General features: G+C 43.1%; 1 protein-coding gene across 1 annotated transcript in view; it reads left to right on the top strand.

Annotated features, from left to right (window-relative positions):
• The window catches only part of LOC309556247 (cytidine monophosphate-N-acetylneuraminic acid hydroxylase-like), a 250,871-nt gene that overhangs the window by 74,328 nt on the left and 149,117 nt on the right, over positions 1-27,426 (top strand). Inside the window, exon 2 of the mRNA XM_082258661.1 lies at positions 19,187-19,390. Coding sequence (XP_082114787.1) covers positions 19,188-19,390 — 203 coding nt within the window. The 5' untranslated portion in view covers position 19,187. The remainder of the gene's footprint in view (positions 1-19,186; positions 19,391-27,426) is intronic.

Here is a 27,426-nt window from a genome sequence, read left to right as displayed (position 1 = left end):
TCAATATAAATATTTCTGCTATAAAAGTGAAGCACAACACAAAAAACAAACAACCAAACAAAATTACTGTGAATCAACTCTAAAGTCCATAAATCCAGTGCACTGAACACTAATTAAAAATGTATATTTAGTCAACACCCAGTGCTTTGTGTCTCACTACAATAGATAAACAAATCCTCTTTGTGACCAGTGATTATCCTCCACCTGATGCAATGCCTGCTCACCTCCCATAAGTGGATAAATCGCTCATCTAGTACATACCACCGATGTTATACTCTTTCAGCTCAGCACAGCTCTTCTCTGTCCCCTGTGTTGCTCCGAGGGTCAGGTCTGCCTCCTCTCTCGGGATACACTTTACGCAGGGGGATAGATCGTTCATCTAATGTATCCAACCACTGCTACACTTTCCCAGCACAGCACGGCTCTCCTCTCTCCCCTGTGTCTCTCCGAAGGTCTGCCTCCTCTCCCAAGATCCACCTGGTGGTTATAAAGGGCATAAAAACAATACCATAGTGTTTTCCGTTTTTGAAACTGTATTAATTCCCCACAAGATTAAAAACACTTACAAAATGACTTTAAAAATGTGCATATAAAACTCTCTTGTCAGCTAGTTCACCACCAAGGTTGCATTGCCGGCGGTGGCGTGACATCACAGACTCGGCTCCTCCCTCCTAGACACGTTGCACCCTCCTATTGGGCTTGTTCAGTAGGTGGGGATGCGAGATTTCCAAAACTTTAAATACCCTCAATTCATTTTACATATTCAAGACACCTGACCGTGCAGTTCGCAGCCCCGGAAGTGCTGATTTTCTTTCTCTTGCTGACAAATCACACTAGGATCACCTGATATCTAAATTCTGATCGTATCTGAAGTGTCATTTAGGGAATTTCTCACTTATTCATATCCGAGAGCTTATTGTCCCACTCATACTCTGTAATCTAAAATTCCAGCCACTCAACTACACTGTCTCTTACAATGCACTATTTAATACAATTAAAATAAAAAATTATATTAGGAATGCACCATGTTAATAACCACATATTACCTAATTTATGGGATCCTTTTCATATCTTAAAGAGGCATACCCCATATTATTTTACATTATATGGAAAAAATACCCATAAAGAGGTACTTTATTAATTATTACTAATAAAACAATTGAGATCTAAATCGACATTTAATCAACATCTCATGTATCCAAAATGATTCCCTTTGGCTCAAACGTCTAAAATGATTACCTCCTCTTGAGTGTCTATCTTCTTTTTCCACCCCCCAGAAATGCAAATCTGTGGGATTTTTATTGTGTATTTCTCTAAAATGCCTGGAGACATTATGATCCTTTTTACCCTTTTTATATTATTATTATTGTGCCTTAATTCTAACTAAAAAGTGTATAGAGGTCCTACCTATATATTGAAGGGAACATGGACACTCTAGAATATAAAATACTCATTTTAGAGGAGCAAGTAATAAAATATTTAATATAATATTTTACGCCCGTGGCATTGATAGTAAATTTACATCTTTCTATCCCTGGAGTGTTACATGCTAACATGCCTCTCAAGGGGGCAGTTTACATGTCTAAGACAAAATTGTCCATCAGTAATTTTTTTTTTTTTACAACAATCCGATATCTTTGAGAAAAGGTTCGTACAGAAAGGGTATACTCAAGAAAAAAATCAGGTGGATTTGAAAAGGTTAAAAATTTACAAAGAGATGAATTAATTAGCGATAAAGGCGAAGAGAAGGATAAAGAAGGAATTAGAATGAATGAGTTTAGGATCAAAATAGATTATAGTATACAAAGTAAGAAGGTAGAGAATATCATAACAAAATATTGGGATATATTAATGCAGGATATAATCCTGGGTGTAGTATTACCGCCCCACCCTTTGTTTGTTTGTGTATAGGAAAGCTCCTACTCTAAAAAATATAATAGCCTCTGGGATTATAGACCCCCTAAAAAACAATTTGGTAGGCTATTTCTGGAATTAATTGTTTTTTTCCATGTAGAAAATGTTTAGCATGTAGCACTTCAGGGATAGAAATAAGTAAAATAAAGAAATTTACTGCCAATGCCACTGGTGTAAAATATTATATTAAAGATTTTATTTCTTGCTCCTCTAAATGAGTAGTTTATATACTGGAGTGTCCATGTTCCCTTCAATATACAGATAGGACCTCTAGACCCTTATTAGTTAGACTTAAGGAACATAATAATATTAAAAAGGATAAAAAGGATTATAATGTCTCCAGGCATTTTAGAAAAGTTTGAGCCAAAGGAAATCATTATAAAAACATGAGACCAAGGTGTTAGTTCGTCGTGGCTTAAATGTCTATTTTGATCTCAATTGTTTTATTAGTAATAATTAAGTACCTCTTTATGGGTATTTTTTCCATATAATGTAATATAAGGATGGGTATGCCTCTTTAAGATATGAAAGGGATCATATAAATTGGGTAATAATATGTGGGTATTAACATGGTACATCCCTAATAAGAATTTTTTATTTTCATTTTATTAAATAGTATTTTGTAAAAGACAGTGCAGTTGAGCAGCCCTAATTGTAGATTACTGACTATGAGAGGGTCAGTAAGCTCTTGGACATGAATAGGTGGGAGATTCCCTAAATTGCACTTCAGATACGATCAGGATATAGACATCTGGTGACCCCAGGGAGATTTGTCAGTAGGAGAAAGAAAATCAGCACTTCCGGGGCTGTGTCAGGTGTATTGACTATGTAAATATATTGAGGGTATTTAAAGGCTCAGATATCTCGGCTCCCCGCCTACTGAAGAAGCCAAATAGGAGGGCGAAATGTGTCAAGGAGGGCAAAACGCATCAAGGAGGGAGGAGTCGAGTCCATGACGTCACGCCACCGTCGGGAATGCGACCATAGTGGTGAGCTGGATGACGAGTGAGTTTTATATGCGCATATTTCAAAGGTGATTTTGTAAGTGTTTTTAATCTTGTGGGGGATAAATACATTTTCAAAAACGGAGAACACTATGGTATTTTTATGCCCTTTATATTCACCTGGTAGATCTCAGGAGCAGAGGCAGACCTGACCTTCGGAGATTGTAGGATCGTTCGGATACATTAGATGAGCGATCTATCCACCTGCGGGAAGTGTATCCCAAGAGAGGAGGCAGACCTGACCCTCGGAGCAACACAGGGGACAAAGGAGTGCTGTGCTGGGCTGAGAGAGTATAACATTGGTAAGATGTACAAGATGAGAGATTTACCCACTTATGGGAGGTGAGCAGGCATTGCATTAGGTGGCGGACAATCGCTGGTCACGAAGAGGATTTGTTTATCTATTGTAGAGAGACACAAAGCATTGGGTGTTGGACTAAATATACATATTTAATTAGTGTTCAGTTCACAGGATTTATGGACTTTAGAGTTTATTCACAGTAATTTTGTTTAGTTTTTGTTTTTGTTTTTTTGTGTTGCGCTTCACTTTTGTAGCAGAAACAGTTCCAACACAGATGTCTTGCACCCTAGCCCTGGTAAACAGGCAACACACAGCCTATGAGCATGGCAAGACAGTGCCTTCATATATGGTAACGTTACATATTGGACGAGTTTTGCAAATAGGTATCACATCCATTCCTTAGTTGGCTATACAATATATAGAGAAAGACATTATTTAGAAGTCCCCTCCCCCCCTTCAGCCAAATTTACATGGTTCAGACATTAAAGCAAACTCAAAATTCTCCCGTTCAGCATGGTCTAATTTGTCTTCACAGGTAAATGATGGAAGACACTATTTTTGGCCAACCTCCTCCCAGAATACATTTTAAATGAGAAACATTTATCTATGACATTTGAGTAATAAATGCATACCGAACATGTCAATTGAAAGCTCACCCAATCTTTACAAGAATACCATACTATACTGGATTACATTGTAATTTCTACCACAATATCAAAAAGAATCCTAACTAGTGCTGTCTCTCCCATGTGACTGAGGGAGAAGAATAGACTTGTATTTGCTCTGTCACACTTCTCATGCGGATATCTTTAATGCCTTCAAACTCAATACTGGTGCTCCCCTTGACATGGAGGTAACTTAATACCATGTTGTAGGTGCCACAGGGTGGGGTGGGGCCTGGACATTCGCTAGTTACATTCCCTGGCTTTCTGTAATGAAAGCAGATTCTTCCTGATTTCTTTTTTCTTTCTGTTATTACTAGTACTGGGAGGGGTGGTGTGCAGCAAATAGGAAGGTGGGACATGTGCTTCCCTCATGCTGCTATCAGCCATGGGCATCTGCACAACTTTTTTCAGGAGGGGGGCATCATTTTAAGATCACCCATGCCCCACCCCTTTTCAACAATGTCATGAAGGGGAGGGGCTTAATCATTATCACATAAAGCGCAGGCATGCAAGGGTTTGAGAAACCAGATGCAAAAGCTTTTTAGAAGGATCAAGCTGCCATTGTCTGATGAGCAATTTCTAATCTGTTTTTATGTTTACACTATTGAATGCACCACATTATTCATACACACATGATCATTGACACTGTGGTCAGTTTATGTGCCTATGTGCCTCCGTCATCCGCAGCCCTCCTGTCCTCCTCTGTCCTCTTCCCCCCCCCCTCCCTCTCTGCCTGTCTGCTCCTGTGTCAGTGCCTGCATTCCCCCCCCCCCCCCTTGCTGTAGTTTCATTTAAAGTTTCATATTCTGTCTACAGTCTGTTTAATAATCCTGTGTGCCCCTGTGTCAGTGTTTTATAAAAGTAAGCCGTTCTTTACCAGTTTTCAGAGCTTCGATTGCTGCTCACGTGACCCTCCGCCTTGGCCTCTCCTCCTCCCCTTCTCCTCTCGACTGGCGTCAGTGGGGAATCCTCAGCCCCACCCACTGGTAAAGAACGGCTTATTCTTTTAAAACCCATACACAAACACAGGGGCACGGGCGCACAGGATTATTAAACAGACTAGGCAGGATGGTATAAAGTTGCTTAACAACCACTTTAAAGGGGAAGTTGAGATTCCGCGGGGGGGGGGGGGGCATTTGCCTCCCCTTGCGGATGCCCATGCTATCAGCTGTCCTCTCAGGGGTCCCTACAGGTGTCAATGAGGCGTCAGAGGATACACTTACTGGTTCAAATCCTCTCAAGTATGTACTGTTGTTGGGCACCTTAGCAAAAGCCACTTGTGTTGAGTCTTTGATTAAAGTCCTTGCCAGATAATGCTCACCTGCTATCATTTCATCAGACAGCTGCTTTTGTTCTTTATCTTGCTCAAATTTTTTTGAGGGGAAAGCAAACAAAACCTTAGCTGTTCTATAACACCCGCCACACATCCATCTGCTCCAGGTGGTTAGCTCGTTAGATTCTGTCTGTCTGATGAAATAATAGCAAGAGGGCAAGAGGGCAACTGATAGCAGCATCAGCATGAGGGGAAGCACATGTCCCACCTTCCTATTTGCTGCACAACACTGCTCCCAGCACTAGTAAAACAGAAAGAAAAGTAATCAGGAAGAATCTGCTTTCATTACATTCGGACCCTGTTGCACCTACAGCATGGTATAAAGTGACCTCCATGTCAAGGAGAGCACCAGTCTTGAGTTTGATGGCATCAAATATATCCCCACGAGAAATAAGTGTGAGAGCAAAATCAAGTCTCTTCTTCTCCCTCAGTCACATGGGAGGGACAGCACTAGCTATGATTCTTAGTATATTTTGGTATTGTGGTAGAAATTACAATGTTATCCAGTATAGTATGGGATTATTGTAAAGATTGGGTGAGCTTTCAATTGACATGTTAAGTATGTATTTGTTACTCAGAGAAATGTAATTTGTAGAGAAATGTTTCTCATTTAAAATTTATTCTGGGAGGAAGTTGGCCGAAAATAGTGTCTTCTATCATTTACCTGTGAAGACAGATTAGGCCATGCTGAACGTTAGAATTTTGAAACTTTGAGTTTTGCTTTAATGTCAGAACCATGTAAACTTGGCTGAAGGAGGAAGAACGTCTCTCTCCATATATAGCCAAAGAAGGAATGGATGTGATACCTATTTTCAAAACTTGTACAATATGTAACTTTACCATATATGAAGGCACTGTAGAAATATGTCTTGCCATGCTTATAGGTTGGTTGTTGTCTGTTTACCAGAGCTAAGGTGCAAGTCATCTGTGTTGGAATTGTGCCGGGGATCTTAGGACAGGACAATTAAACTCTATGGGACTCTCTTATCTTATCCTATCTATTCTAAGATAAGATGTACTGTATGCTTCACTTTGTTTGGTAACACATCTTCCCTCTCATGTATTCAAAAAGGGGGTGGGTTGAACTTTATTTAAAATATTAGTATGTACCTGAAATTGAAACCGTAGTAAAGCAACATCATTAAGCATGCCTAACTGTGTGGAACACAACTCGGGCAATAGAGTAAAAACTCCATCAGTCTCCATCTCAAGGGCTTTGTTCCTTCCAGAGAATGGAAGGCCTGTATGAGTATGTGCTTACCTGTGTAGACTTAGAAATGCTTGCAGTCTTTAGTGTAGAACAGCAATTACACACTCCTTTCAACCGTACAGCTAAAGGAAATGTAGGAAAGCACAATGGTCTGTTAAAAACAAAGCTAGCAATATCTCAACTGAGGCAGGAGTGAATTGTGTCCAGGGCCTACCCATAGCCCTGTTTGTGCTCAGAACCACCCCTAGGCAGAAAGACAAACTCTTTCCTTATGAGATTCTATTTGGATTAGTGCTAAAGATAGGACTATATTTTCCACAAGCCCTGGCTAAGTCTTATGGCTCAGTCACCGAGTATGTTATTAGACTACATAAACATGTTAATAAGCTGCACAAGAGAGTAGATAGAGGGATTTGAACCAGTGTGCATATCCTCTGATGCCTCATCTACACCTGTAGAATTTTTAAAATTGGTGTAGAGCAGTCCATGCCCTCACATCATAAGTTTCCTGCAATAGAATAGGAAAGTCAAAATGTTTTGTCAGAGTGTGCCATTTCTTTAGCTATTTAACCATCCATTTTCCTTACCTTCTTTGTAGCTCCTCCTTCTGAGTCATCGGAAGCCCTCCTATCTGGACCCCTAACCCACTTGACTACCCATCGGCTCGACTATTACAGGATCCAATCCTAAGTTTCCAAGGAGCTGTGTTCTAGTCCCTGTGGGACTAGATCCCATATGCAGAGTACTGGGCCCCAAGCACAGAGTATAGGGCTCTAACTCTGACAGAGCCAGATTTTAGGTAAACCAAGAGAATGCAGAGTATTTCACAAACAGTATCACAAAGAGATGGCAAGCTCCACCTTTTTTTTTTTTTTCAGAGTTGGGCTTTGGCTTGGCGTAATACAATGAGGGTATCCCTGGGCAGGAAAAAGTCTCCTTATCTGCACAAGGATTCACTAGGCAGCGAGAAATCTCCACAATGCATTATACTTTATAGTTGCACCAGATTTTTATCAGCAACACAATGACAAAAACAACAATATAGCAAACAACTATTGCATTAATGAATATGCCTAGCCCTTTGCAACTGTCTGAGAAAATCACAAGATAGCAGATAGACTTATCGCTGGGATACATTGGCAAGCATGACATATGATCCAGCCTCTTCAAGGCTAATATTATCTTGTTCTACATTTTGGCTATTCTGCCTTTGGGTCTTAGAAGAACCACTGCCAATCATATTCCAGCAATGTGTATATGTGTACCCGCGCTTGGGAATAAAGTGACTGAAAAAACTGCTATGATGCTGCTGCTGATATTAAAGGCGAATTCCTTTTACAAAATAAAATAGGTGAGTATCAGCGCTGCTATGCAGATTATTATAAATAAATAAATAAATAAATAAATCAATATCTAAAGTGCTTAGTGAAAAATAAGTGTGCAAATATATTTCAGTGCCAATGTTAAATTACTGTAAGTAATCAAAATAAATACCTTTTTAGTAAAATCAATTTGTAAGTGCTGCCACACCATATATACTATAATATAGAAACTCTATATACACATGTCAATAAATAAAATTAATAGGTAAAGTGCTCTGGGAAAAAGTCCTTAATTTTCCAATTAATAAATGTGCAAATATCTCAAGTTCATTAGTGTATCAAAGTGCTGGTGCTTGGAATCCACACGGTGATGAATCACTCAGTGCTCCCCTCTTGTGTCCCCACTCACCAGAACTGTAAAGAAAAACGGCATCAAGTGCTGTAATAGCACTAAGAAGATGTTATGTTCTTTGTACTCCTTCCTGATAGGGCTGTATATGTATGTATGTATGTATGTATGTATATAATCAATCCTTCTTCATATAACTCAAAATTGCCAGATTTTCATAGAATTAAAAAGGAAATCTACATAGTAGATTATCACTAAAGGTAATTATTTTTATTACTTACAGTAATTTAACATTGGCCCTCGAATATATTTGCACACTTAATTATTTTTCACTCAGCACTTTAGATATTGATTTATTTATTTATAATAATCTGCATAGCAGCGCTGATATTCACTCACCTTTTTTATATTCCAGCAATGCCAGCCACAATGATTGTAAATATTTTTGTAATGTACAGCCGTTTAACACAACTTTCGTTTTGTTAGAAGCATAACATCTGCACAATTTGCACCGATGCTATTATTATAGCTGCAATGAATTCACACATAGGCTGCTATTTCTAACTGCTTTGAAATGGACTGGAAGTTGAAGGCGATTTCTGCATCATGCATCCGAGGATATTCGGAACCACATGAAAAGGGATATTTTGGATTTCACAGCAGTCAAATTTAAGCACCAGGGTGCAGGTGGTCTTCGATTTAGATAATAATTAATTGTGCACACAGAATGTAACACACGGGGAGTCAGGTGGTTGATCTCTGAATTCTTTAGAATTACCGCAGTTTATATCAAGTATATACATCAAGATAAGAAGTGTACTCTAATTACCATTGGTTCATTAATTACTGACCAATCATCCTACAGACTCCAAATCTGCCAATTACTTTAGGGATTAAAATATGTCTAATAATTTTTATAAATTCCCCTCAATTCTAACATAAATTATCCAATTCCATAACAGAGGTCATTATACATGAACTCAACCCTCATGCCATATGGGACAGTCAGATGTATCATGTTAGATAACGCATCGAAGGCCTCAATTGACTTTAATGTTACATTTCAAAGATGGCATTGGACAATGTTCCAGCAAGAATGACTAGTACATTTCTAAGGTTAAACAAGTCCCTTCGATGTTGAAGACATGTCCAGACATATATCTCCTGAATATATCTGGATATACAAAGAACCCTAAGATATGTTATAGTTGTTTAGTGGAACACTATATTATATTCGAAACATGGAATATGATGACCCCCCTTTGTGTACATTAGAGCCTTTTCTTACGCAGCTCCCTTAAATTTCTCTCTTGTGCAGTTATGCTTATGAATAATGATTTCACACATAACACAGTTTACATATCTATTACAATGATATGTGGTCCAGCCTATTGCCACAAGAAAACTGGCAGGGAGTCTCACGATTCCCTACACAACAGAAGGCTTACTTCTCTTCTAAAGAATGCTTTTCCAGAACTGGTCTGGCTTTTTTAGATGTTTTTTGGCAAAGTCTAATCTGGCTTTTCTATTCTTTAGGCTTATGAATGGTAAACCCTCTGTTTTTGCTCTCGTGAAGTCTTCTCTTGATTGTAGACTTTGACAATGATACACCCACCTCCTCGAAAGTGTTCTTCACTTGTCTGGATGTTGTGAATGGGGTTTTCTATAACATAGAGAGGATCCTACAATCATCCACCACTGTTGTCTTCCATGGACATCCAAGCCTTTTTATGTTTCTAAGCTCACCAGTGCATTCTTCTTTCCTCAGAATGTACTAAACTGTTGATTTGGCCACTCCTAATGTTATTGCTGTTTTGTGTTTGAAGCCTTACAATGGCCGGTTTCACTTGAATCGACCACTCCTAATTGAAGAAGAAATAATGGAGTAGCCCAAACCTGGCAAAGAAACAGCTTTTGCTTTAATTGTCCAATTATTTTTGGTCCCTTGAAAAAAGGGGGAGGGGGTGGCTAGTTTTAAGAGCTGTAATTCCTAAACTCTTCCTCTGATTTGGATGTACATACCCTCAAATTAACCCTTAGAGTGTGCACTTTCAGCTCATATCAATTATACACTTCTGAATATGCCCAGTGGGAGCGTCCAAACATGTCAAGTGCAGCCGGTCAGTGACTAGTACCTGCTAAATGAGAACACAACAAGACGGTTTTTGGATTAACGTTTGCTTTTTATTGATTTTTATATGTAAGTGCCATCAGGGGAGGGCTGGCAGCCTTAAGCCTGGGGGGCAAGTCCGGTCAAGTGGCCCGCTGAACTACCGAATCAACTCACCATCCATGCCCAGCTTTTTAGTGGGACTGCGACATTGCGACGGACAAATCTGACACATAGTGACACTTTTTGGGGACCAGTGACACTAATACAGTGATCAGTGCTAAAAAATGCACTGCTACTGTATAAATGACGATGGCAGGAAAGGGGTTAACACTAGGGGTGATCAAGGGGTTAAGTTTGCTCCTAGGGAATGCTTTCTTACTGTGTGGGGGATGGATGTACTAGAGAAAATAAAAAGATCTGTGTTTCAGCTCAGCTGAAACACAGATCTCCATCTTCCCGTGACAAAACAGCCATCTGCCTTGTTTACAAAGGCAGACTGCCGTTCTGTCATTCTCCTGCATGATCGCAGGTGACCTGCTGATTGGCTCCCGCTGTGTCGCGTCCCCTAGAACCCGTGCACAAAATCACGCATCGGTATGTGATTTTGCACAGCCAGGCCGCCCTGCCACACTATATATGCTGTGGGCGGTCTGGAAGTGGTTAAGCTGGATGAATGGGTCCTGTAGTCCTGCACTAGTTGGGGGATCGGGGTGGGTGACACATGCTGAGCTCTGAGGGGCTTATGCTGGGACCTGTAGTCCTTCACTTTTGGGGGGATTACATCCCCAAAAGCAAAGGACTGCAAGTCCCAGCATGAACCCTGGCTGAGATCTACACATGTGACCTCCTCCTTTGCGGCCAGCTTACGCTCCCATGACACAAGGGGGAGCCCTAGGGGACCTCAGGGACCCAATACCTTTAAAGAGGTTGTAAACCCATGAAACTTTTTTTTTTTTGCTGCAACCTGAAAGAGAAACCCATAATGAGCTAGTATGCATCGCATACTAGCTCATTATGAAATACTTACCTTAGAACGAGCCCCCGCCGTGCTGCCCGCTTACCTGTATGACGGGCGACATGTCCAGTCACCCGTCTTCGGGGATTGTGGCATCCGGCCATCTGATTGGCCAGAGCCGCGGGAGCCGACAGTCACGGCACCGGACTCTGAAGGAACGGCACCAGCGGCCGTTCCTTCAGAGCGCATGCGCCAGTGACGTCACTGGCTGCATGTCAGGTAAATATCTCTTTAAAGAGGAAGTAAACCCTCCTCTGACACTTTTACCTATAGGTAAGCCTATGATAAGTCTTACCCATAGGTACTGTAAATATCTCCTAAACATGTACCGTTTAGGAGATATTTACCTTACATGCAGCCAGTGACGTTACTGGCGCATGCGCTCTGAAGGACCGGCCGCTGGTGCCATTTCTTCAGAGTCCGGTGCCGTGACCGTCGGCTCCCACGCTCGTGCGCGGGAGTGACGTCACCGCGGCTCCGGCCAATCAGATGGCCGGATGCCGCGATCCTGGAAGACAGGCGACTGGACATGTCGCCCGTCATCCAGCTAAACGGGCGGCACGGCGGGGGCTCATTCTAAGGTAAGTATTTCATAATGAGCTAGTATGCGATGCATACTAGCTCATTATGCCTCTCTTGCAGGGTCAAAAAGAAAAAAAAAAAAAAAAAGGGTTTACAACCTCTTTAACTGGACTGTATACAGCCTGTATATTGATGTATAGCTGCTCCTGGCTCTAAATACTTGTCTCATACCTATATAATACAGGTATGAGACAGGTATATAGTGCCAGGAACAGCTATACATCAATATACAGGCTGTATACAGTGCCAGGGGGAAAGTACAGGGAAAAAATGTCCACATCATGTCACTTTTTTTTTTTTGGTCACTCACTGGCTGCTCTTCTCCGAGTGACAGTGCCAGGGGGAAAGTACAGGGAATTAAAAATGTCCACATGTCACTTCTTTTTTTTTTTTGTCACTCACTGGCTGCCGCTGCTCTTCTCCAGTCCCGACCACCTCACAGACACTGTCCACCGCACCGCAGCAGGTAACTTCACTAGAATCAATCTGGATTGCCGCTGACCCGCCGCTGTTGCCCGTTGCAGACTTGCAGTTTACTAGGCCAGGCCAGCCACCTCTTCTGCATCGGCCCCACGTTGATGGGATGGAGGGAGGAGCCGGAGGTGGGAGGGGCCGGGCGGCTGGGGCCAGTGATCGGCGCGGAGGACGGCCGACGGTGCTTTGCATGATGGGTCTCCTCTCCTCTCTGCTCTGGAGACCGCTATGTCACTGGTTGCTAGACGCTAAGCGGCCGGTGATCTAGCAACCAGGTCTCCAGGGCAGGGCCAGGGCAGGAAGTGACAGCGTGTCTGTTACTGTGACTCACTGACTAGCGACATACCGTACCGACGGACGGCGGGACTGACCCCAAACTGAGCGGCCTTTTCTGAGGGGGATTAGACCGGCCCGGGGGGAAATTGCCACCTTGCCCCCCGGGCCAGCCCGCCTCTGAGTGCCATTGCATTTTTATTTTCTAATAAAAGTTAATAGTATTACACTATGGATATTCTTCCATCATTTTCATGGTGAAAACTAATGCTGGTTCACAATTGGAGAGTAAAGAGAAGGAGAGAAGGTTTGGATATGATTAAGAGCCAAACTTTACCACGTGGAAAGAGTGGAGGAAGGAGTATACAGTATATTATTAAAGCCTGTTTTGTACATACAGCTGGTGAGTGGGGGCACATATGAGGGGAGCAAGTTTATGGACTGTTTTCATGTTTATGGACTATTTGTTGTTTTGATACTGCACAGAGCACTTTTATTATTGGCACTCTTCCAACACTTCTAGCACTTTATCTTCAGCACTTTATCTAATGTTTATTTTGTAACAAATGAGATGAATGTTTTGCTCATTGTTTGAATGCACTTTATTAGGGCAGCGCTGTAGTAACCACTCATTAAGCATTTGCCTACTGGGCACTTAAACCCCTTTCCTGCCCAGGCCAATTTTCAGCTTTTGGCGCTGTCGCACTTTGAATGACAATTGCACGGTCATGCAACACTGTACCCAAATTTAATTTTTATCAATTTTTTTTTTCACACAAATAGAGCTTTCTTTTGGTGGTATTTAATCACTACTGGGGTTTTTATTTTTTGCTGAACAGACAAAAAAAAGACAGAAAATTTTGAAAAAAAAAAAAGTTTTCATAGTTTGTTATAAAATTTTGCAAACAGGTAATTTTTCTCCTTCATTGATGTGCGCTGATGAGGCTGCACTGATAGTGCAGCCTATCAGGGCCCAATACTGTAGGCACTGATGAGGCAGCACTGGTGGGCACTAATAGGTGGCTCTGATGGGTGGCACTGAAGGACACTAATAGGTGGCACTGATGGCCGCTGATAGGTGGCACTGATACGCAGCACTGATGAGGCACTGATTGGTAGCACTAATAGGCACTGATGGTGGCACTGGTGGGCACTAGTAGGTGGCACTGACTTGCAACTGTAGGTGGCACTGGTGGGCACAGATTCGGCAGTAGTGGCTCTCTCCATTTTTTTACATCATTTATCATTTTTTTACTTAATGCAATCTCTGATCACATAGCGAGTCGTAGGCAATTTAGGCCCACACTGTAGCTGCGATGTAGCTGTCTTTCGGGCATTTAAATGCACATGGGATTTTTTTGAGGTACAGAAAAACAAAAAATATTGCAAAAAACAGACATTTACTTTCTATTTAAATAGTTTTTTTATTGATTTTCCACAAAAGGTAGAAACTGTATAACAGTTGTACATGTCAACAGCAAAAATATACAAAAAAAACAAGTATCAGTACAAATCATCCATTGTTGTGCTCAGTGATACAATAACTTACATTACAGAGTAGTGTCAGACATAGTGAAAAATGGAGCACTAAATCAGTTCAGGATATCAAATGTAGATGTGCCTCCATTTGAGACCCATCAAATAAGTGAGAGGGGGAGGACATGCCTAAAAGTGAAGTAGCTCTGAAACCAAACCTTAAGGTTGTATCCATTAATGTGCCTACAAGAGGTAATATATCTGCCTGTGTATGTACATGTTTTCTCCTGGCTGAGCTTATTTACTATGTTAGTTGAGCCAGCCATAAGAGTTAATGTCTTTCCTACCATTTTCAGCCAGGCTACCGCCCCTACGGTTCCACAAATAAAAATCGCTGCAATCTCTGCTGGAGGGATCACCACCCTTGGGGGGTGAGTTGGGTAAGAGGTGCCTTATTGGGTCTCCTAGAGGGGGTCTCATGCTTGGAAATCTTGTGGACTTGTAGCTGCTAGTTATGGACTTAGTGTTTTTGTGGATTACTGTTTTTATGGATTACTGCTAATCAGGGATTCTAAGGGATTATTGCCCTAATGGACTATTGCATTAAAAAGGATTGCTTCCTGGACCTGCCTTCTGTATAACATATGCACAATCTACTTTTTGAGAAATGTTCTAGCAACTACCTCTGTAAAGGATTTTGTTTGCTTACTTGCTTTGCTTGGCCTGAAGTCTCCTAAAGGGGTGCATGCACAGTGTAACAAAAGAACAGGGCTTGCAACACAACAAGGGGACTGAGCTAGCGGAGGATGCAATACACGGGTGTAACACACAGAGTACTGCCCAGTGGAAGTTAATGTGTTGTTGTAATGACTACAGTGTTTGTATCATTGCTTAACGCAGCCAATCAGCCAGGAGACAGGTGGCTAGCAAGGGTGACGGCTCCTCTGGTAGTGGAGAGGGTTAAGTGCTTTGCACCTCCACTAGTGGCCAGTTCCCAGCTCATTGGGACCAGGCCCGCAGCACAGAGTGCCTAGGGATCCCACATGGAGTCACGGAAGAGAGTGTATAGAGAAGCCCCTGGAGAGGAGAGCAAGCAGGGTGGTTGGAGAGAGTGAGAATTCCCTGTTTCCCATAGCAACCATTGGACGTGTCGCTGGGAGGGAGGTGACATGAATTGCTGGATTGATGGAGCCTAGTAAAGGCTCAGTGGTACCGGCCTCAAAATGCTGCACACCTACAAAGTGGTGTTAGCACAGAGAGCAAGGAGTTAGTGTCATTGCAGCTAGCTTTTAAGTCCGGGAGACCTGCCTTAATGCTTACTGTCACATGACAACAGCTCCCAGCCTGAAGTTTAGTTATTAGCAAGTGCAGTTCAACTTTTCCCACACTGGCACCTCAGCCCCGCCCAAACACTTGTTAATAAAAGCGGTGTGAGCTAGATCGCTCATCGACATTTTTAATGTATTTAGCCCTATCAAAACATTATTGTGTTAGCACTGTATTCCATAGCATTAAACAGTTAAGAGAGAATAAATTGTATAAGAAAGAAACAGGATAGGAAATATAGGAATGAGGATAGACAGAAGTATGCCAGAAAGAGAAAGGGGAGAGGGAAGGAGGGTCACCCATCTGGAAGTCCACTCCTGCCCGACAACTAATCCACCACTATTCAGATGGTATTTGTAGATTAGAGAGCCAGGGGCTCCAGATCTTTTCAAATCTTGATTGCTTATCTTGAAGCACACTAACTACTAAGCTAAACTACTTAAAGTGGTTGTAAAGGCAGAAGGCTTTTTATCTTAATGCATTCTCTGCATTAGGATAAAAAGCCTTTTGTGTGCAACAGCCCCCCTTGGCCCCTCTAATACTTACCTGAGGTCAATCTAGATCCAGCGATATTGCACGAGTGTCTCGGCTGCCCCGGGACTTCCCTCCTCATTGGCTGAGACCGCAGCACAGCGCCATTGGCTGCCGCTGCTGTCAAAGTCAGTCAGCCAATAAAGGGGAGAAAGGAGGCAAGGATGTGGTTCCGTGTGCGAATGAGAATGGATACACGGAGCTGTTGCTCAGCCCAGGTGCCCCTATAGCAAGCTGCTTGCCGTGGGGGCACTCAACAGGAGGAAGGGGCCAGAAGCACCAAAGAGGGGCCTGAGAAGAGGAGGATCTGGGCTGCTCTGAGGAAAACCAACTGCACAGAGCAGGTAAGTGTTTGTTATTTTTAACTAAAATATGAGACTTTATACTTTAAGCAGATGTAGCCGGGTCGCATGGCTGGTATTGTTCAAATTGTTATTAATATTAATGTTCTGTAAGGAAAAGTCAAACAGGGGGCTCTTCCAGGCCGTAACAATAACTATCTTGGCTGGTAAGAATAAAAAGTGGATAATGATTAGGTGTGCCAGGGATTATTTTCAACTGGTTCATATACAGTGGGTACGGAAAGTATTCAGACCCCCTTAAATTTTTCACTCTTTGTTATATTGCAGCCATTTGCTAAAATCATTTAGGTTCATTCTTCTTCCTCATGAATGTACACATAGCACCCCATACTGACAGAAAAACACAGAATTGTTGACATTGTTGCAGATTTATTAAAAAAGAAAAACTGAAATATCACATGGTCCTAAGTATTCAGACCCTTTGCTCAGTATTTAGTAGAAGCCCCCTTTTGATCTAATACAGCCAGGAGTCTTTTTGGGAAAGATGCAACAAGTCTTTCACACCTGGATTTGGGGATCCTCTGCCATTCCTCCTTGCAGATCCTCTCCAGTTCTGTCAGGTTGGATGGTAAACGTTGGTGGACAGCCATTTTTAGGTCTCTCCAGAGATGCTCAATTGGGTTTAAGTCAGGGCTCTGGCTGGGCCATTCAAGAACAGTCACGGAGTTGTTGTGAAGCCACTCCTTCGTTATTTTAGCTGTGTGCTTAGGGTCATTGTCTTGTTGGAAGGTAAACCTTCGGCCCAGTCTGAGGTCCAGAGCACTCTGGAGAAGGTTTTTGTCCAGGATATCCCTGTACTTGGCCGCATTCATCTTTCCCTCGATTGCAACCAGTCGTCCTGACCCTGCAGCTGAAAAACCCCCCCACAGCATGATGCTGCCACCACCATGCTTCACTGTTGGGACTGTATTGGACAGGTGATGAGCAGTGCCTGGTTTTCTCCACACATACCGCTTAGAATTAAGGCCAAAAAGTTCTATTTTGGTCTCATCAGACCAGAGAATCTTATTTCTCACCATCTTGGAGTCCTTCAGGTGTTTTTTAGCAAACTCCATGCAGGCTTTCATGTGTCTTACACTGAGGAGAGGCTTCCGTCGGGCCACTCTGCCATAAAGCCCCGACTGGTGGAGGGCTGCAGTGATGGTTGACTTTCTACAACTTTCTCCCATCTCCTGACTGCATCTCTGGAGCTCAGCCACAGTGATCTTTGGGTTCTTCTTTACCTCTCTCACCAAGGCTCTTCTCCCCCGATAGCTCAGTTTGGCCGGACGGCCAGCTCTAGGAAGGGTTCTGGTCGTCCCAAACATCTTCCATTTGAGGATTATGGAGGCCACTGTGCTCTTAGGAACCTTAAGTGCAGCAGAAATCTTTTTGTAACCTTGGCCAGATCTGTGCTTTGCCACAATTCTGTCTCTGAGCTCTTCAGGCAGTTCCTTTGACCTCATGATTCTCATTTGCTCTGACATGCATTTTGATCTGGAAGGTCTTATATAGACAGGTGTGTGGCTTTCCTAATCAAGTCCAATCAGTATAATCAAACACAGCTGGACTCAAATGAAGGTGTAGAACCATCTCAAGGATGATCAGAAGAAATGGAAAGCACCTGAGTTAAATATATGAGTGTCACAGCAAAGGGTCTGAATACTTAGGACCATGTGATATTTCAGTTTTTCTTTTTTAATAAATCTGCAACAATGTCAACAATTCTGTGTTTTTCTGTCAGTATGGGGTGCTATGTGTACATTCATGAGGAAGAAGAATGAACTTAAATGATTTTAGCAAATGGCTGCAATATAACAAAGAGTGAAAAATTTAAGGGGGTCTGAATACTTTCCGTACCCACTGTAGATGGGCAACCCAAGCATTTTTGGCAATGTTCACCATGGTAACTGAATTATTAAGGGCATGAACTCATATCCAAAGACACATAACCTTAGGGCAATGGTGGCAATGTAACTGTTTTTTTGAAACTCTTAAATCAATGGGTTTACTTCCTCTTTAAGACAATTTGAAGGGTGTACTAACGAGCACCTTATACAACAATGATACCTCCTTTTTGAATATCTATTTTCAAAGATAGTCCTCAATGTGATATTGAGGGGAGTTTATGGGGAGAATTAGACTTTTTATTTTAGGGATCAAATTAATAAAATCTGTCTTTACAAAGATAAAAAATATTTAAACAAAAAAGGCTGATTTACTGATGTCAATATATTGTGCATGACCAGTTCATAATTGTAGTTAAATCTCTTGTTGCAAATATGCATATAAGAATTCCTCAACATCACAGATAAAGTAGAAAATGGAATGCATCATTAATCTCAATGTTTTTTGTGAATTTTCGTTCACTTCATCTGGAGTAGATGCTACTGACAAGGTGTCTATAGGGTAGAAATTTGAAATAATGATAACGTTATAACACATGCGTCCGTCAGAGGGGTGGATACATATGATTTGATAGAAGTGCTAGAGGTGGTCTGACCAGGCTGTTGCCTGATAATATTCTGGCCATGTGGAAAACATAAGGAAGATCTGAGCACAACCATATAGCCAGCAGGATATTGGGTATAATGCTGTTGTGTTGAAAACTCCTGCTGCACCTTAGGAAGTTACCATTGATGCCTAATTTTCCCAATATATTTGTGCTCAAGGTCTGTGTTCTAAACAGCAGCACTGAGTGTGTGGCCAGGTCATTTGAGATGACTGGATTTCCAATGCAAAGCTTTACAACTCCCCCATGTAACTGATAGCAGTGTGTATCTTGTATCATTTGCCTGTGAAGCTGATATGGTACGGCACATCACATAACAGTTCTATGACTTTTCATACCTTGCCTGTTATATCATACAACCTGAAAGCATCTATTTTACCTGTAAATGATAATACAAAAAGATGTTACTGCATCTAACCTATAATTATGACTATTTTTTTTCTAGTATGGAGCAAAGAGCAAACACTCTTCTACATATCACAGCCTCCGATGTAGCAAGTTTAAAAGAAGGAGTAAATCTCTTGAGAAATAAGGAAAGCGGTAAAAATTTCATTGTATTTAAAAATGAGGATGTGTTACGAGCTTGCAAAAACCTATGTAAACACCAAGGAGGAACCTTCATAAAGGATATTGAGGACCTGGATAGCAGGTAAATACTCTCTCATTCATATTATATTAAACAGAAATTGCATGTTATACTAGCACTGCTGTTTTTTATTTTCTGGTTTTGTATTCATTTAGAGGGAAACTTAGTTTTATAATTACTTTTTCTGTTTATGCATTTTTACTCTGGTTTTACTGGATTTGTACAGAGCCAACAATTTGTGCAGCACTTTGCAAAATAAGGGAAACAGTAAAGTAACAGTACAATAGAGATGGGCTCTGGCATATTCGGGATCCTAATCCCTACCCATCTGCCCGGTCCCGCCAGGTATTTGACACTGCACACCGCTAATCATGGGCAGTGAGACGTTTCCTGGTCTGTACAGCTGAGGACCGGGAAATGTCTCACTGCCTGTGATTAGTGGTGTTCAGTGTTGGCTTCCTGGTGGGAGTGGGCAGGTGGGTTGGGACTAGGATCCTGAACACGCCAGAGCCCATCTCTACAGTACAATTCAGTATATGAGGGTTAGGGGGCCCTGCTTATGAGAGCTCACAACCTAATATAAATATTTTAGTTGTAAAAACAATCATATGAAAGAATTGCCTAAGCACTCTGAGCTAGTTAATGGCCCAGCACAGCAGAGGCTTCCTATCTGCAGGTTAATTTTTATTTCCACAAATGATACTCATTAATTCCCATGTACATTTATATGGGAATAACTAGGCTTCACTTTGCTCAAAGAAGAAAAAAACTCTACTATTATTTGTATAGTTAAAAAGTACCATACAGATTGTACTCATACCTCCCAACTTTCTAAGATGGGAACTAGAGACACCTATTAGCAAAAGTGTACAGGCTCAGGACACATCCCCTGCTATGCCCCCCTTAAATGAGAATCAGACAAAATTAAATGATTGGTTAAACCCACAAGTGCTTTTAAACCATTGCAATTACTGTATATTTGATTTTGGAATTTATATTGGATTCTTGAATCTACTAATGCAGCAATTTAGAAACTGGGTGATCGGTTTAGCGCTGGGAAACAATTTTTGATAGCGAAGTAGTGCATTTTATATAAAACGATATATATCAGACCAAAATGAGGGACAAATGAGGCGAAAAGAGGGACAGATGGAGTTTGTTCTGAATAAGGGACAGTCCCTTAAAATCAGGGACAGTTTGGAAGCCATGCATACTACACTCCCTTGTGCTTAGCCAAATATATCCCATTGTACCACCCAAACTACTTTAGAGGGTGTGCTCATCTAGGCTTTGTGGCCCAAATCCAGGGCCAGTGCAAGGATTTTTGTCTACTTAGGTGCAGGGCCGTCGCGTCAAGGCAGGCAAACCAAGCAACTGCTTGGGGCCCCGAGCTGGCCTGGGGCCCCAAGACCCGACACAGACTGACATTATCATCCAGGGCTCGAGTCCGGCTGCAGGAAGGCAGGGGAATGATGACGTCGGTTCCTGAACTCTTTCCATAGCAGGAATGCAGTTCCCATTACCTCCTGTAGGGGGCCCGGCCGGCAGCTGTGTTTCACAGAGCATCCGACAAAATTTTACAACACAGGCACTTTTTTTTTTTTTTGCTTCTGAAGTTCTGCCTGTTTGCCGAGTTCCCTGCTGCTCCCATTTGGTCTGACTGACCAATGACCATATATCCTGGGCCCCAAGTTCCGGTCCTGGCGGAGTGATATCTGTGTCACAGGGAGCAGAGGCTGTCAGTAGACAGCAGCTTCTTCACTGACTGTCTCGTGTCTCCTTCAGCAAGTAAGTGCTGAGCTGAGGAGAGGGAAGGCTCAGGGGAAATCAGCAGCAGCCAAAAGCCACCAAAGCACAGAGGGACAGACAGTATGAGGAAAGTGGGGACCAGCAAGTCTGCAGTGAATGTTGCTTAAATAAGGTATTGTCATTGTCACTAAAAAAACAGCTTCTTTCTTCACCTAAGCTATGCCTCTGTTGCACATGATTGATACAGCAGCTAAATGTGATCATTATCATCATGTTAATTACACAGTGCAGTTGCATTGAACCACAGCATCTGTATTGTGTGATTATTATAATGATGATAATGATGATGATCACAGGACGGACAGTGAAAAGCATTCTTAGGCCTCATTTAGGGCCCTTTTAGGGACACCCGGACACTTGGCGTTGCAGATATGTGTCTCCTGTGCAGGGCCATCTTTTACCAGCATGGGATGCACAAAGTGTTGTGTGCGCATCCGCCTCGCCTGCCAGTGTCCTATTCATTTCTACTGGGAAACGCAGTTGCATGGGTACAACCACTGGGTCCTATTCTAACATGCAGGTAGGTCTGGGTGCAGGTCCAAATAGAAATGAATGGGAAGCTGGCACGTGGACGCCCACAATACTTTGTGCATCGTCATGCTGGCAAAATACAGCTCTGAACAGGAGACACAACCTACACTTTCTTCATGTGAATGGGCCCCTTACACTTGTGTTTAGGGTGTAGAAAATTTTTTTTTTTTTTTTTTTTTACCATCCCCAAACATTCACCCTTATACTGCAAAACAGCAGAGGATGGATACTATATGATGTGGCCATGATGCTTTTTGTGTAGCAAAAATGATCCCCATGGTTGTGTTCAGCCGCCACTTGCACCTGTTTTCCTGGGCTCTCCCATTCCAACAGGTTGGGTTGGCATTGCACAAAGAAGAAGAAGGAACACATGTTTCTTTCTCTCCTCTGTGAAAAATAAAGCTGGAGGCTTTGCGTGTGTGCGGGGGGGGCCTCCATGTCCATTTTGCTTGGGGCCCCCAAATTCCTTCAAAGGGCCCTGCTTAGGTGAAGGTGCATTTTGGTGCCTCTCCCCAACCGTCCTCCTGCTAACCCCCTTTTTTTTCTGACCGCACTGCATTTGTACATAACACACATTAACACTCATGTATGGTATAAATAGGGTACACAGAGAACAATTGTTTTCTCTTTGCTTTTGTTGTGAGCCTGTTTTGATCAATACAGATCAACACAGTACAATGCATCTGGTGTGAATGAGCCCTCGAAGTGAAAAAAAAAAAAAAAAAATCACCTAAACATCCTTTTTTTTTTTTTTTAGTTTTGGATGGAGTGGGGATAGATTGGAACCCCTGTCAGGTTTTTATATCCATTGATACATACATTCATTCATAAGATACTGTATATAAGAAAATAAAAAGTGATAGCAATATCAATAGAAATAAATAGTGAATGATTATAAAAATTGATGAGAAGGTGATATATGATCCCAATCACCAGTGCTGTGAAAATAGTTGAAACAATATGACAGCTTGGTCTAAAAGAGCTGGTATACCCCCACAGGGTGATGGTGGATCAGTGGCGTAGCGTGGATTGTCAGCGCCCGGGGCAAGGCATGTAATTTGTGATAACCTGCAGACTTTTAGCACTCCCTGAGTCCCTTCCTACAATAGTACTGACCAGCCTGATTCCTACACTGACCTACCTGATTCCTACACTGACTTACCTGTCCACTACGCTAACCTACCAGATTCCTATACTGACCTCTACACTGACCTACCTGAACCGACACTGACCCTTATACTGACTTACCTGATTCCTACACTGTCCACTACACTGACCTACCTGCCCACTACACTACACTGACCACTAACACTACACTGACCACTGACACTACACACTACACTGACCACTACACACTACGCTGACCACTACACTGACCATTACATTACACTGAGCACTAACACTACACTGAGCACTACACGCTACACTGTCCACTACACTACCCCCTACACTACACTGTCCACTACACTACACTCTACACTACACTGTCCACTACACTACGCTGACCACTAACACTATACTGTCCACTACACTGACCACTAACACTACATTGACCACTACACTAACCACTAACATTACACTGACCACTACTGTCCACTACATTGCCCACTACACTACACTGACCACTACACTGCACTGACCACTAACACTACACTACCCACTACACTACACTAACCACTGTACTACACTGCCCTCTATACTGACCATTACACTACCCACTACACTACACTGACCACTACATTACCCACTACACTACACTGTCTATAACACTACACTGTCCACTACACTACACTGTCCACTACCATACAGTGACGATTACATGACACTACCCACTACACTGTCCACTACAGGACACTGACCACTACACTGTCCACTACACTACCCACTACACGACACTACCCACTACACTGTCCACTACGCTACACTGCCCACTACAATACAGTGACCATTACACGACACTGCCCACTACACTACACTACACTGACCATTACACGACACTACCCACTACACTACACTGACCATTACAATACAGTGACCATTACACGACACGACACTACCCACTACACTGTCCACTAAACTACACTGCCCACTACTCTATGCTGACCACTACACTACGCTGACCACTAACACTATACTGTCCACTACACTACGCTGACCATTACACTACACTGAGCATTAACACTACACTGACCAATACACACTGCACTGACCACTAACACTACACTGACCACTACACACTGCACTGACCACTACACACTACACTGTCCACTACACTACCCCCTACACTACACTCTACACTACACTGACCACTAACACTATACTGTCCACTACACTGACCACTAACACTACACTACCCACTAACACTACACTGACCACTACACTGTCCATAACACTACACTGACCACTAACACTACACTGTCCACTACCATACAGTGACCATTACATGACACTGCCCACTACACTGTCCACTACACTACACTACACTACACTACACTACACTACACTACACTACACTGACCATTACACAACACTACCCACTACACTGTCCAATACACTACACTGCCCACTACACTACACTGCCCACTACAATACAGTGACCATTACACGACACTGCCCACTACACTACACTGCCCACTACACTACACTGCCCACTACACGACACTACCCACTACACGACACTACCCACTACACTGCACTGACCATTACAATACAGTGACCATTACAATACAGTGACCATTACACGACACTGTCCACTAAACTACACTGCCCACTACCCTACGCTGACCACTACACTATGCTGACAATTAATACTACACTGACCACTGCACTACGCTGACCACTACACTGCCCATTACACTACGCTGACCACTACACTACACTGTCCACTACATTGCCCACTACACTGCACTGACCACTAACACTACACTACCCACTCTACTACACTGCCCTCTATACTGACCATTACACTACCCACTACACTATACTGACCACTACATTACTCATTGCACTACACTGTCCATAACACCACACTGTCCACTACACTACACTGACCATTACACGACACTACCCACTATACTGTCCAATACACTACACTGCCCACTACAATACAGTGACCATTACACGACACTACCCACTACACTGTCCACTACACTACCCACTACACTACACTGACCATTACACGACACTACCCACTACACTGTCCACTACACTACACTGCCCACTACAATACATTGACCATTACACGACACTACCCACTACACTACACTACACTGACCATTACAATACAGTGACCATTACACGACACTGTCCACTAAACTACACTGCCCACTACCCTACGCTGAACGCTACACTATGCTGACCATTAATACTACACTGAACACTACACTACGCTGAACACTACACTACACTGCCCATTACACTACGCTGACCCCTACATTACACTGTCCACTACACTACACTGTCCACTACACTGTCCACTACACTGCACTGACCACTACACTACACTGAGCATTATACGACATTACTCGCTACACTGTCCAATGCACTATGCTGACCATTAATACTACACTGACCACTTCACTACACTACACTGACCACTACACTACACTGACCACTACACTAACTGTCCACTACACTAACTGTCCACTACACATTGCTGACCACTACACTACACTAACTGTCCACTACACTAACTGTCCACTCCACTACACCACAGTACACTAACTGTCCACTACACTACACTATACTACACTAACCTTCCACTACACTACACTGTGCCTCCTCCCCCGCGCAAATGACTTACCAGTGTCTTGCTGTCTTGATCCAAATCTGCTCCGCCACTGCCACATGGAGAAGACGGCGACTCAGACGTTGAGGCTTGGGTTCCAAAAGGGACCATTTGCGCATGCACCACCCACGCTGCGCCACTGGCCAGCCCAGCTGCAGCACATGACGATGTTTGTCCAGTCACAGGGCGCCGGCCAGCCATCGCTGAGCCTGAAGATGGTGGCGGCTGGAGTGACACATGCAATGGAAATTGTAAAAATTGAGAGTGCGCCCGGTGCCATTGCCCCACCAAACCCCCCGCACCCCCCACGCTACGCCACAGTGGTGGATGGTTTCCTTTATTCCTCTATTAATCCAAGCTCCCAGTGTTAGATATATAGCTCCAGCAGCTCTCTCACATATGGGGAGAAACATAAAACCATGGTGCAAATAACGTTGGGTAAATAAAGCTAATTTTACCATACGTTATTTGCACCATGGTTTTATGTGGGAGAGCTGCTGGAGCTATATATCTAAAATCCCAAATTTTGGGTTGTCCCCAGAAAAGTAATAGAGGGGAAATCTTCCAATGGGGTCACTGGTTCCGGTGAACTGGGGGTTCCCAAGGGATTCCCAATAATTTTCAGGGATTTCCTCTCACTTCCTGTTTGACTCTAGGACAGGAAGTGAAGGGAAATCTTCAAAATAAAAAAAACCTATCCCTCCTTTTGCCTAATTAAAAAAAAAAAAAAAAGTTTTGCCTACAGTTCTACTTAATCCTAAGGACTTGTCCAGACAAACTGCAGTGCAGGAACATGCATGGATGCATGTGTTTTCCCGCACCACACAGAAATGCATTGCCATCAGCAGACATGTGTGGGTGTCATTAGTTCCTAATGGCACCCCACGCATCTAGCAAACTCAAATGCATGTGCAGCCACCAGAAGGCAAAGTATCTCAGTACTGTGGGGTTTGGTGTGGTGCAATTTTAAAATTTGTGCCTGCTGAACTTTTTGCGTTCAGCAGCCAATTGAAAATAATGGGCTTCCAAAAATGCAAAAATGCACAGTTGGATGAACCTATCTGGTTTGAATGCCTCCTGCGGAACTCCTCTACCTCCAATGCCTCCCTACAGAACACCTTAACCTCCAATGCCTCCCCTCAGCACATCTCTACCTCCTATGCCTCTCCCAGAACACCTCTACCTCCAATGCCTCCTTCAGAACGCCTCTACCTCCAATGCCTCCTTCAGAACGCCTCTACCTCCAATGCCTCCCCCCAGCACACTTCTACTTCTAATGCTTCCCCCAGAACACCTCTGCCGCTAATTCATCTTCCCAACATATCTCCGTCTCCCAAACCCCTCTCCCTAGCACACCTGTGCTTCCAACCCCCCCCCCCCCCCCAGCACATACCTCTGCTTCCAACACCCCAAGCACACCTTGTCTTCTATCCTACCCTCTCCAGCACACCCATGTGCCACATCCCCCCCCCCCCGATCCAGCACACCCATGCCTCCAGTCCCCCCCTCCTCAATCCAGCACATCTACTGTATGCTTCCAATAGTCCCTTCCCCCTCCTCCAGCACATTTCTGATTCCATCACCCATCCTCCAGCAAACCTATGCCTCCAACCTTCCCCCCCCCCCACAAATCCAGCACATCTATGTTCCCCCCCCCCTCCTCCTTCAGCACACCTCTGGTTCTATCCCCCATCCTCTAACATACCTATGCCTCCAACCCCCCCAATGCAGCACATGTATTGTATGCTTCCAATCTTTTCTGCCCCCTTCCTTTCCCAGCACACCAATGCAATTACCATTCTCCTGATCATCTTTCTGGTCTAGTGTATAGCAGGTCAGGCATCAGTGCATACTGAGGGCAGACCAGGAGGGTTTGAGCCCGCCCACTTGTGACTGCCTTGCTCAGGCTCATCTCAGGGTCTATGCAGAAGCCGAGGAGTGCAGAGGAAACATACACACTCCACACCTTAGA

This window comes from Pelophylax lessonae (assembly GCF_965119305.1).
Source record: "Pelophylax lessonae genome assembly, chromosome: 5".
Taxonomy (NCBI): Eukaryota; Metazoa; Chordata; class Amphibia; order Anura; family Ranidae; genus Pelophylax; species Pelophylax lessonae.
The sequence above is the reverse complement of the archived record's forward strand: the minus strand, read 5'-3'. Positions and strand labels throughout refer to the sequence as shown.